General features: G+C 56.5%; 1 protein-coding gene across 1 annotated transcript; it reads left to right on the top strand.

Moving 5' to 3' along the window:
- The first annotated feature begins 304 nt into the window (after positions 1-304).
- Positions 305-12,084, top strand: SUMO3 (small ubiquitin like modifier 3). Its single transcript, XM_086676145.1, has 4 exons — positions 305-462; positions 5,055-5,183; positions 8,730-8,801; positions 10,729-12,084. The coding sequence occupies exons 1-4, from the start codon at positions 442-444 to the stop codon at positions 10,804-10,806; spliced, it is 300 nt and encodes a 99-aa protein (XP_086532271.1). The 5' UTR covers positions 305-441; the 3' UTR covers positions 10,807-12,084.
- The last annotated feature ends 505 nt before the right edge of the window (positions 12,085-12,589 follow it).

Genomic DNA, 12,589 nt, shown 5'->3' with positions numbered 1-12,589 from the left:
TGGGCGTCCCCCTTCCCTGTGCGTCCCCGGAGCCTCCCCCCCAGCCCCCCGGTCTTGCGCTCGCCCTCCCCTTCCTGTGCGCCCCAGGGCCCCTCAGTATCCTGGGCGCGCCCGCCTTTCCCGTGCGCCCCCGGGCCCCTCGGTGCCCCGCGCGGTCCCGCTGTCGGAACGGCCGGATGGCGCGGGGCCGCTCCGTGACGCATTTCCAACCACCAGGAACCTCGGCCCGGCCAAGCGCGCGCCCGACGCCTCGGGGCACGCGCCTCGTGCACGCGCGCCTCCACGTGACCCCCGCGCCGGCCAACCGGCACGCAGGGATTTGGGGGGCAAAGCGCGGCCCCGCGAGCAGTTGCGGCGGGAGAGCGGCGGGCCGAGAGCGTGACTCGCCCGCTCCGGCGCTGCCTGCTTCCCCGCCGCCGCCTCCCGCCGCCGCGCGCAGCCATGTCCGAGGAAAAGCCCAAGGTAAGGGCCGGCGGGCGCGGGACCGGGGCCCCTGGGTCGGCCCCGCGCTCGCGCCGTCCCCGCCACCCCCCGCCCCGGTCCGCGCCCGGCACCCTCCGCCACCTCGGGATGGAGGGGGAAGGGGAGGCGGTGTCTGCGGGGTTTCCCCGCGCCCTGGGCCTCCTGCCCCTCCCCCCGCACGCCGCGCCGCTCCCCTCCCCCTCCTACCCGGCTCCGCCCCGCCCAGGCCCCGCCCTGCTGCTGCTCCGCCCCATCCAGGCTCCGCCCCGGCCCCGCCCCGGCCCGGCCCCGCCCCGAGGCGCTCCTCGCCCCACCCAGGGTCCGCCTTGACGGTCCGGGTCCCGCCCTTCGGCTCGTGGGCGCCTTGCCGTTCCCGGAACCTCGCTTGCGCGGACCTTGGACACAGCGGTGGGGAGCGCGGCCCCTGACCGGACCCTCCCAGCCGGGACCCCAGAGCCAACTCCGGATTCACCCTCCCTCTGCTCCCATCCGCGACCCTATCCGGGACCTACCCCTAGCCTTGACCTTTGCCCCACTACCCCTTTCTCTCCGGGGCCGTGCTTTCCCAGGACCTTTCTCGCTGAGACCTTTCCCGGCTGCTGCCCTTTCGGCCCCCCGCGGTCCGCGCCTCCGCCCTGCGGGGTCTGGACGATCCTCCTTATGTCTTCGTAGGGCGCGGAGAGGGCGCACGCTGGGTACCCGCGGCGAGCCCGCCCCAGCCGCGGCCTGCTGCGCCCTCCAGTGTGTGCCCTCCCTTATTCGTCGACGTCCTCGGAGTGTGTGCCCGCCTACCTCTCCATCACCTCCTCCGGTGTGCGCTCCGCCCTCCCCGTCGCGTTCTCTACTGTGCACCTCCCCCTTACCTACCGCGTCGGGGTCGCTGTCCTGTCCTCCTCCCCATCACACCCTCTGACGTGTGCTCCCCCCTTCCCGTCGCGCCCTCTGCGGTGTGCTCCCCATCCTTTTTGGGCTCCCTGGTGTTGGCCCCTCACTTCGGTGCGTTGGCAGTCAGTTCTTAGGAGGATCCGACGTTATGTTACCTGCTCTTATTGTGTGTGTGTGTGTATTTTTTGTCTGCACTGTTGGGGTCTATTTTTTTTTTTTGCCCAAGTGGAAGATCAGCTGAGCTGAATGCTTTGCATATAGGTGGCCTCCGACATCAGCCTGTTTGGTACTGGAGATGGCACCCCCTCTGCACAGAGACCGGAGCCCAGCCTCCGTACACACAGGAGGCAGAGCTGGGGTTGGGTGGACCCTCCCGGAGCCCCCCGTCAGGCCTTGGTGGAAGCTTGCACCGTCCTCGCTGTGACTTGAGAAGAGGTCACACTCCCGCACAGCCTCCTCGTTCCAGATGTGGTCGGAGCCTTTGCTTTTTACCAGCTCAGCCTTTATACCAGTTTCCCATCTTGGGCGGATTGTCTTCAGTGAGGCAAATATAAATGCCTTTACGGTTCTCTGGGGCTTCCTCTGACTGACGCGTAAATACGTGCGGCACTCGGTGTCTTTGCTGTACTTAAACTTTACTGTTAGGTGGTCGCCTTCTATGTTCCAGTTCAGTTGAGTGAACTTGGTTTAACTACTACTTTAAAGAAAAGATGTTTACTTATTTATTTTGAGAGAGAGCATGTAGGGGAGGGGCAGAGAGAGGAAGAGAGAGAACCCCAAGCCGGCTCCGCACTGTCAGCACAGAGCCGGACATGGGGCTCAAACCCATGAACCATGAGATGGTGACCTGAGCCGAAATCAAGAGTCAGATGCTCAGCTGAGTCCGCCACGTGCCCCTGTTTTCACTACTTCTGAACTGAGGCGGGGCTGTGCCCTGTGAGCCTGCAGAGGGCAGGAGGCACGCTCCCAAGCCATCATGGTGCTGGGATAAAACCTTGTGGGTCAGTTGGGAAAACAGCCCCCTCTGGTTGAGGCAGAGGGTTGACCTTAGTGATTTGAGGTCATTGTTTCTTTTCTTTCACTCCTGTTTACTAGGAACTCGCTAGGGGTCCGGGACAGGCCATTGGTTTAGTGTTCCTTCATTAGCAGGGAGAGGGGCTGGTGACCTTCCCTGCCCCCACAGCCCCCGAGGGAGCTGGTGCCCCTAGCACCCTCCCTGAGCCCCTCCTGCCACGTTCCTCCACCTGGACTTGCAGCCACCGCCTGGCTTGTTTGCGTCCTGGGCGCTGTGTCTGTTTGTTTTGACACGTCGATATCTTTTCGTTAAAAAAGCAAATGCGTTCTCTATCCACGTGCAGAAGAATGAAGTTGGACTCTTACCTCACACCATGCACAAAAAAGCAACCTGAAATAGATCGAGAACCCAAATGTAAGACCTGAAACAAAACTCTCAGGAGAAGACCTAGGACAAAAGCTTCCTGACATTGCACTTGGCAACAACTTCCTGGATGTGACAGCACAGGCATAGCAACAGAAGAAAAAAATAGGCAAATCTCACTATTTGAAAATTTAAAATTGTATGCATCAAGAGACACCATCCGTAGAGTCGGAAGCACCCCACAGAGTGGGAGAAAATATTTGCAAATCATCTGATAATGGGTTAATATCCAGAATATGTAGATCACCCTTAAAAACAGCGCCAAAAAAGAACCTTATTCAAAAACGGACCAAACCCTTGAATAGACATTTCCCCAAAGAAGATCCGCAAATGGCCAAAAAGCATGTGACGTACGCTCAGTGTTGCTAACGGGGAAACGCAAATCAAAACCCCAGTGAGACACGCCTCACACCCGCGGGGTGGCCGCTATAAGAAAACAGAAACACGCGTCACTGGTGAGACCGTGCAGCTGTTGGGACGCTTGTGCCCTGATGGTGGGAATGTAAAATGGGGTGGTCACTGGAGAAACACCATGGGTGTTTCTAAAAAAATTAAAAATGGAATTACCGCATGCCCCTGCGATCCCGCTTCAGGGTGTGGGCCCCAAAACCCTGAAAGCAGGACTCCGAGCCATCCTTGTTCACCCACGTTCACCGCAGCATCCTTCGTAATAGCTACAACGTGGAAGCAACCCAAGGGTCCTCAGTTCCACAGGACGAAAAGGGTTCCGGAGATGGATGCGGTGAAGGTTGAAGAACATCAGGAGTGTATTTCATACCGACCTAAAGTGGTTAAGAAGTAGATTTTATGTTACGCGTATTCTAACACAAGACAAATTGGAAAAAAAATCCTCTCTCTAAGCGGGTATGAATGCGGCACCCCGGATTGGATCCCAGAACAGGAAAGGACCTTAGTGGGGACATTGGGAAAATGCCAGGAAAGCTTGGCGTCCCGTTCCCAGAGACGCACGCCAGTGCTGGCTTCTCAGGTGCCAGATGGGTGTGGCGTGTGGGGTGCTGAGGTGAGAGGGAGCCGGCGAGGGGGGTGTGCGGCTGGAGCCCAGTTCTGCACCTTTTCTGTAAATTCCAAAATAAAAGCTTTATTTGGGAAAAAAAAAAAAAAAGGACTCAACAAATACATCCTTCGTCTCTGGGGAGAGGGGGATGCTCACGGGAGCGCCCCAGCTCCCACCTTGGACACCCCGCTTGCGCTGCCCGCTTGCCCACAGCGGAGTCCATGTTCCGGAGAAGGAGGCCACCAGCCAGTCCACCTGTGTCCTGGGGCCGCTGCTCTCCCGGAGCCCTCCGTGTCCCCAGCAACCCGCGTGCCTCGGCACCGAGGGAGGGATAGGAACGGCCGTGGAGGCAGAGGCAGTACAGATGAGCCCTGCCCCCTGCCCTCAGCCCTCGTGGGTCGGATCCGCCCCACAGGACGTGCCAGAGAAAGGCGGGGGTGTGTGACAGTTGACATTAAACTTTATTTCTGAAAGGGCTCAGGCCAGCTTCGTCATTTTGTTCAAAATAAACGACTCCTGTCTTCCCCGGCAGTGCCAGATAAGTGAGGTGGCCCTGTGCCCACAGCACCTGCCGTGGCCGCCCTCCATGGCTCTGGGCAGTGGCTCGGGGACCCAGGCACCCCCAAGAGCCTGCTGCTCAGGGTTCTCCTTAGTTGTGAACCTTTGTTGTCTTGTCTTTCCAGTCTGTATAAGTCTGTACAACCTGTGAGTATGTGGTTTAAGAGTAATCTTATAACAAAGATGGAATTTTTTTTCTAGACTTATTAAGCAGATTTTTTCCTTTGAATTTAGAATCTGAAAATTTTTTAGATTTGCACTGTTTCCTCTCAGATGCTTAACAAATACAAAAGTGAATTGTGTGTAAAAATGAAACAGTCATAGGAGTGATTCTAGATCGCAGAACTTTAAGAGTTCAGTTTCATTTATTTATTAAAAAACTTTTTTTAACATTTACTTATTTTTGAGAGACGGAGCGTGAGCAGGGGAGGGGCAGAGCGACAGGGGGAGACACCTGAAGCAGGCTCCAGGCTCCGAGCTGTCAGCACAGAGCCTGACTCAGGGCTCAAGCTCACAATCCGCGAGATCGTGACCTGAGCTGAAGTCGGACGATTAACCGACTGAGCCACCCAGGCGCCCCTAGAATTCTGTTCGTTTTAAAGACTTACACCCCAGCAGTTACCCCCAGACTCGCGTGTGAAAACGGCGGCTATTTGGAGATGTGGTCCTGAGACCCGGTTTTGCGTGTCTTTGCAGGAGGGGGTGAAGACCGAGAACGACCACATCAACCTGAAAGTGGCCGGGCAGGATGGCTCCGTCGTCCAGTTCAAAATCAAGAGACACACGCCGCTGAGCAAGCTGATGAAGGCGTACTGCGAGAGGCAGGTGCGTGCAGCCCTGCCGAGGGCCAGGCCGTGTATGTGTGTGCAGTGCGTGTGTCCTGTGTGTGCACGCGGGTGTGTGCAGTGTGTGTGCGTGCCCTGCGTGTTTGCGTGCGCGTGGTCTTCCTCGGGGGCAGTTATCCGGTGCCCCTGTTGGTCACCGCCATCAGCTCTTCCTCGTGTGCACCTGTCACACCGCCTGCCCTTCCTCCAGAGTCTGGCGGGTCCTCCTGATGCAGCTGGGGTCACGTTCAGCTGCAGAGCAGTGAGCGCGCGTGCGGTTCTCCGGCAGCCAGAACACGTGTGTGTGTACGCCGCCCTCCTCACTGCAGTTTGCAGAAAGTGCTTGATTCCCTCCCTTTGCTCGGCCGTGTGCGCAGCTGAGCGATTGGCCGGCACCCGCCCCCCCCCCCCCACCCCGCGGTGGCGGGCCGGCCGCTGTAGCTGTCCTCTGGGTCAGCAGCGTCTCTATAGACTTGGGGCTCACACAGCGCTTGTGCTTCCCGCCACCGTGTCCCGTGTCCTCGTTCTCGCTCGGGGACTCCCTTCGCCCCGGGGCTCTGCACCACCCGAGGACCTGAGTGGCGGCATCGCTGTGGCATCGCCGTGGCGCGTGGCCCACCCGGCCTCTGCTCCCTTCGGTGGGAGGCGGTCTTGCTCCGAATGCTTTGCAAATGCTGGTGGTTGGTTGGTTCCCGTCTTGGCTCTGATGATGCCTTGGGCTTGTTCTAAAAAACACTAGAAAAATCCTACGTGCCGTTCTCTTTTTCTCCCTTCTTTTCAGACTTGCTCCTCGGAGGCGGTCACTCCCAGCCCCTTCAACTGTTTCTTTCGCTCTTTCTTGATAAATAGGTTTCTGTTTCTGTTTCTTCATGTTTTTGGCCTTAGAGATTGTTTTCCCCCAAGAAGGGTGGAAAGTCCTAGCTCTCTGACCCTGCTGTCTGTCCACGTCCCTGCCCCTGTCCTTCCAGTAGATCGCCCTGGAATGTGCCGGGTTCTGCCGAGGCCCAGGAGGTGCTGCCCCGGAGCCCGGCTCCTGTCCACGTCGGGTTTCTGTTGGTCAGGTGGCGGTTGTGTGTGGTTTTCTGGGTGTCCGTCAGTAACGTGTCAGCCACGGTCTCCACAAGTGCCGTACCTCCACAGTACCTGGCCTTGGGCACTGCGGGTGCGTCTTTGGCGTCCGGCCGCCCTCCTGCCCCTTCCTGCCCGGGCCACACCGGTGGCACAGCTGTCATCGTGGAGCCACCCTGGAATCCATCTGGAGGCTTCTTTTGCCTGCATCCTGTGTGTCTTCTGGATGAATCTTCATCCCGTCTCCCAGCATCTTACTCGAAAGGGTTATCAAGGGCAGCGTCTTTGAGACTCTGTTCTGAAAATGATTTGCTTTTCATGAACCTTCACACTTCACTATTTGGCTGCACGTAGATTTCTAGGTTGAATTTCTAGAAAAGTCATTTTCTTTTTTTGGAGTTATCACATCGCGTTCTTCTAATGTTGGTGCGGCGAGTTCGGGGACATTCTGATCCTCTGTCCTTTGAATGCACTTTGCTTTTCTCTGAGAGCTTTTGGGACCTCCTTCTCCTGTCTGGACACCTCGCCCTCATGTGCTTTGAGAGCACGATCGTCCCCTTCACTTTCTCGGTACTTTCTACTTTCTTTTTTCTAAAGTAATTTCTACACCCATCGTGGGGCTTGAACTCACGACCCTGAGATCAGGGGTCACATGCTCCACCGCGCCACCGACTGAGCCAGCCAGGTGCCCCTCCGGTACTTTCCACATAGAAACTTTTCAGTTCAGGAAACACGACTTACGTTGGTTCTTCCGTGACTGGCCTCTGCCGTCCTGTCCCCCGTGTTCGGAACGCCCACGCATGTTGGAGTCACCTCTTCTGGAGCTTTCCCTGGAGATCATCGCTGCCCACCTGGCACTGACCGGGCTTTAGCGTTCCTGACGGTTTTCCTTCTGGAAGCTCCTCTCGATTTTCTGCTCCCACCTTATGTGGACAGACCTGCTTCTGTCATGACGTCTAATTTCCAAATGGTCTTCATTCCTCCCTGTTCTCTGGGGGTTTCTTTCCCCAGTAGTCGGTAATGCTTGTTTTCTGCCTCCCGGAGGATTTCTAGTGTGTGTGACCTCTGGCCCCTCCCTTCCCCTGGGTCTGGTGCTTTCTTTCCTTGCTGGCTGCATGTCTCACGTGCCTGAGCCTGTCTTCACACGGCCCCCCAAGTCCTGGTGAACTGCTCATATTTAAGAATGCAGCCCAGACAGCTGCTGACCCACTCGCCACCACGGGGTGACCTGCCAGGACTGGTGGTTTTGTGTAGGGGGCTCCCAGGCGTCGCAACCTGTGAGGCAGCAGATCTCCCAGAAGGGGCCCCCCCGGGCTCCTGCCTGTGCCCTGGGGGTGCAGCTGGATGGGCGAAATGGGGCTGCCGTCACTCGTCCCTCGTATCCTGAGTCCAGGGCTCGGCGTTAACCTCTCCAGGAAGTAGACCTTTGCCCTTGGGAGGTGCCAGCTGCTTGGGGCTTGGGGGGCCCCGATATGGGGGTCCAATAGGAACTTTGAGGCAGTCATCCAAATTCAGCTGCGTGCTACATCTCTGCCTCCGGGTGCCCGTGTGCAGGTCCCTAGGCCTCCGGGGGCTCCCTGTCTTGCCCCCACCGCCACCCTGACCTTGGGGTCTCGTGTCCACAGCCCCGCAGCCCCCAGCCAGCAGCCATGTCTGCCTGCTGGCCCGTCTCCTCTCCTGTTTTCTTTGTCCTTCGTTGATTTATGTCTTCCCAGGAGGTTCAGAGGGAGCAGAGATGCATGTTTTCATGCTGCCTGTTGTGTTCAAGCGAAGTCAGAATTGCTTTTTAAGAGGAGGTGCTTTTTCTCATCGACCATGTTCGCCGTGCCCTGGGGACGCAGAAAGTCTGCCTGTGCTGCTCCCTGGACAGAAACGCTCTGCTGCAGCCCCCCCGGGCCCGGGGGTCAGGACTGCTTCCCACCCGCACGCGGCCCTTGACCACAGGCCTCGTCCTTACCTGACGGCTTCTCTTGGAGGAGTTTAAAAAAACATTTTTTTTACAGAGAGCATGAGCGGGGGAGGGGCAGAGAGAGAGGGAGACACAGAATCCGAAGCAGGCTCCAGGCTCCGAGCTGTGAGCACAGAGCCCGACGCGGGGCTCGAACCCACGAGCTTTGAGATCATGACCTGAGCCGAAGTCGGGGGCTTAGCTGACAGAGCCCCCCCAGGTGCCCCTCTCAAAGTTTTCAAGGAGCCCCTCTCCAACAGTGAAGGATTGTGCTGGCTCCTCGAGGGAAATGAGGGGGTGGGTGGGGCCGGGCACTTGCAGCAGCTGGAGAGTGTCAGAGCAGTGGTTTCTGGAATTATCCCTGCTGGGGCATCACGTGAAAGAGATTGTAGGCCCACTGGCAAGCTTTTATAATCAAGTGGATCAAAAACCTCTATGTTCAGAATTCAGGTGTTTTGAGATAAATGTCTTATTTTTTGGAATTAATGTGTTATCTGGAAATATCTAATGATAATTGGTTTTTCTTTTCAGGGCTTGTCAATGAGACAGATTAGATTCAGGTTTGACGGGCAGCCGATTAATGAAACAGACACCCCTGCGCAGGTACGAAAGCTCCGTGTGTGTGCGCTTTCTGGCTCCTTCCCGCCGCGCTCGACCCGCTCCTGTTGGGAAGGGCTTGAAAGCTGCTGATGGGTGCTCATGCAGAATACTCTTCATTTCTTAATGGTTTTAATTATTAGGTTATTTAACTTTTTTGGTAACGTACATTTCTGAGAGAGAGCGAGAGACTGAGCGTGAGTGGGGGAGGGGCAGAGAGAGGGAGACACAGAATCCGAAGCAGGCTCCAGGCTTCGAGCTGTCAGCACAGAGCCCTACCTGGGGCTCGAACCTACAGACCGTGAGATCATGACCTGAGCTGAAGTTGGATGCTTAACTGAGCCACCCAGGCGCCCCTGGGTTATTTCATTTTTAAATTCTGAATGTTCTGAAGTTTTTGAAATGAGAAACGTGCACTTGGTCACATAGCATCCTCCACACCAGGGGATGGGGCAGGAGGACCGGGTGCTGAGCGGCTGCGTCCGGGTCATGGACGAGGGTCACGCAGACCCTCCTGGCACCTCTCCCGGATGTGGTTTCCACCCACCCCCCGTCTGGACGCTGAACTTGCAGCTCAGTGACTGTCCTGATTCTCGTGTCCTTTCCATATTTATGCACACGGGGCATGGGTGCCGAGGACAGGCACAGCCGTCATTATCAGCCACACAGTTTCTCCTCTGCGTAGCCCCCACACCCCCGTCCCGTCACGGTGCATCACGCTGCGGTGAGGAGGGCTTCGGCCTTGAGGTCGGCAGGACGGCCTTGGGCTCGAGAGCCACTGACCCTCACGGAGTCCCCACCTTCTGCGTCTGCAAAGTGGCGAGGGTGCCTGTTTTCTCCCCTTTGCGGAGTCGTGGGAATCGTGGGACTGGTTCGCGTGCGGGGACCGCGCAGCGAGAGGCTGTGTCTCTGCCCACCCCCGGGTGTCACGCGGCTGGCACTGGGGTCAGGGCCGGAGGCGCTCCCCGCCAGCCCCAGCGCTCCTTCTCTGTGTTTCTGGGAAGCGTTACTGCTTCCGGCCAAACAGCCTGTTTCAACTGGCAGAGGCTTCCTTGTGTTCAGAGAAGGGCGGACGAGGCGAGGTGGTCGTGTGCCCCCCTGTGGGGGAAAGCAGCAGCAGGCGGGAAACGTTTGTGGCTTCCCTGCCCTGGTCTAGAGGGAGAGGGAAGGGGCAGAGTGGGGCAGCCAGCGGTGCTCCCACTTGTGTGGTTTAGATTCAGCCTGCTTTGGAGCTCACGGGCATGACCCCGCTGCACCTGTCATGAGGTATGTGGTCCTGCTGGTCCCCAGGACTCCGCACCGCTCATTAGAGGCATCTGATGGGAAAATGATTTTGCGTCATGTTCAGTAAAAGTTGTATTTATTTCATTTTTTGTCAGAGAGGGGAGAGAGAATCTTAAGCAGGCTCCACGCTCTTGGCACGGAGCCTGACACGGGGCTCGGTCCCGTGACCCTGGGATCACGACCTGAGCTGAAACCAAGAGTCGGACGTTCGACTGACTGAGCTGCCCAGGCGGCCCTCAGTAAAAATTTTAGGCACTTGTTTATGTTTAAATGAGATGCAGTTTTTCTTTCTTTCAAAGGTTTTATTTATTTTTTTAAGTAACCTGGGCACCCAACCTGGGGCTCGAACTTACAGCTGAGATCGAGTCTCCTGCTGTATGGACTGAGCCAGCCAGGTGCCCCAGAGTCTTACTTTTCCATCAGCGTCCTTAGCTTTGCACGTTCTTTTGTAAGTTCCGTCAGGGGAGGCTTGGGGGTGGACAGGGCTTCTTGGAGATCCAAAACCAGCATCTTTTCCCTGCACGGTACACACGAGGACGGGTTTGGGGACGGCGTCCTCCAGGGTGAGGAAGACAGGTCCGTTCTGTGACAGTGAGGAAAGTAACCGCTGTCGCTCTCTCCCCGTGCCCGTCACGCCACCCCCCGCCAGCTGGAGATGGAGGACGAGGACACCATCGACGTGTTCCAGCAGCAGACGGGAGGCTCGCGGGACAGCCGCTGTCGCTAAGGGCGCCGCCTCTACAAGGACCGTCCCCACCGTGTCTTCGGCCTTGCGTCTGCTGTTGAATAGTGAACAAGTGGCCATGCCAGTCACAAAGGAGTCTGCAGAGACCCGAGGACAGTCACCAAAATTACTTTCCTCTCTGACATTTTGCGAGGGCAATTCAGAACTCTGTATGCAGGGGGCCACCGCTGACACCCGGCCAGTCACACTTGTCTTTGCGTAAGATGAGTTGCGAGGTTTCTTTTGGTTTGTTTTTGCTTTCATTTTCGTCCCCCGCCCCCCCCGAACATTGGCCCAAACTGTGGTCTGCAGGTTCAGTTTTCGTCTAGATGGGGATTTTACCCCAGGTATTGAGCGCCCCCCCCCCGCCCCCGCATATTCCAGCTGAGAACTCCCAGCACCACAGTGGGGATGCTTCCATTGGACAGGTTTTGGGGGCAATTTGGCGATGGAGACAAACTTTCACTATTTCGTATAGGCACAGGTTTTTAAAATGCTAAGTGTTGCATTTTAGAATATGGTAAAGTTGAAGGGAAAATACTGGAATGTGTTTTTGAAAGGTAAAATGAAGGATAACCAGGTCCTTCAGTAACATGGCGCTGGGTGCCCCGTTCCTCGAGTGGCCCTGTGGTCGGGGTCTGGGGTCCAGGAGCCATCGCCACCCACTGCCTGGTGCCCGGTGCCATGGCACGGGCAAAGGCCAATGCAGCAAAAACCCTTCTCCCCTGAATAGAGACAAAAGTAACCCCCACATTTCTCACTTGGTAATAGTGCCGTGGCCTCAGATTTCTCCTCGCATTTGCTTCGGACGAATAATTATGGTCTATATATTAAAAAGCAAGATTCAGTATTGCACTTAACGTTTTTGTGTAAAAGACCTGCTTCCGAGTGTGTTACCAGTGAAGCCCATGGAAAGGTGACCCCGCGTTGCCCTCCTGGACTTGGGCTGTGCTGCTTTGCAAACAGCTACGGGGTTTACGCTTTAGTACGTGATTGCAGTTCTGTGAGATGTTTTGGGATCTGTACCAATTAAGCCCTGATAGTTTTCCTCCTGTCGTTCTGTATGGACCCACTGCTGCCTTGTTCTAGTCCCGGAGTGTGACCATGACCGTCCTCTCTTGCTTGCCTGAAATATTGCTGAAGATGTTCGCATTTCCTTTGTGTTTTGCTGTTTGGGCATGGGTGGGACGTCTGCTGGCTCTGTTGTGTTTATTCCCCAATTTGTACATTATCTGTTGTCCTTTGCTACTGTAAACAGTAAATATAGTTTGGTATTCTGTCTCTTGGCTTGTCTTCAATACTGCGTTTGGCCATTGGGGCCTAGGTCACAATTCCGTATCTGTACGGACCGTGCAGCGAGGCATGTACGCTTGAAGGCCGGTTATCCAAAAGTAAGTATTCACCCGATGGCTGCCAACCGCATCCTTGCAGCTAAACCCACGCCGGTCCCGGCATTCTCCTGCCGAGGGGGGCACCCCCTCATTCCTCATGAGCTCCCCCAGTCTGCGGCTGAACCAGCGGCATGACACTTGTTCTCTCTGGGGTGTCGTGTGTAAAGACAGGGTAGATTTTGGGGGCAGGTGAATAGGGACGTTGGTCTGGGCTTCTCAAGTTTTTGGTGTTCGAATACAAGGCTACTTTCCCTTGTGCAGTGAACAGCCTACTTACTTACGATATCTTGTATACCCTTACTCTAAAATATGCGTACTTGGGAGGTTGGTTTGCATTGTTTAATTTCATTCAATTCAGTAAATAGTGCCATGCCCAGGTCCAAAGCTGCATCCAC

This window comes from Puma concolor, chromosome C2 (assembly GCF_028749965.1).
Source record: "Puma concolor isolate L17-30 chromosome C2, mPumCon1.1.hap2, whole genome shotgun sequence".
Lineage (NCBI taxonomy): Eukaryota > Metazoa > Chordata > Mammalia > Carnivora > Felidae > Puma > Puma concolor.
Note: the sequence above shows the minus strand (reverse complement) of the source record. Positions and strands in the feature narration are given on the sequence as shown.

Bases quoted from the DNA above. Each gene is read 5' to 3' on its own strand.
- SUMO3 (XM_086676145.1), top strand. From the start codon at position 442: ATGTCCGAGGAAAAGCCCAAG. The intron at 463-5,054 runs GTAAGGGCCGGC...GTGTCTTTGCAG, and splicing joins TGTCCGAGGAAAAGCCCAAG to GAGGGGGTGAAGACCGAGAA. The intron at 5,184-8,729 runs GTGCGTGCAGCC...TTTTCTTTTCAG, and splicing joins AGGCGTACTGCGAGAGGCAG to GGCTTGTCAATGAGACAGAT.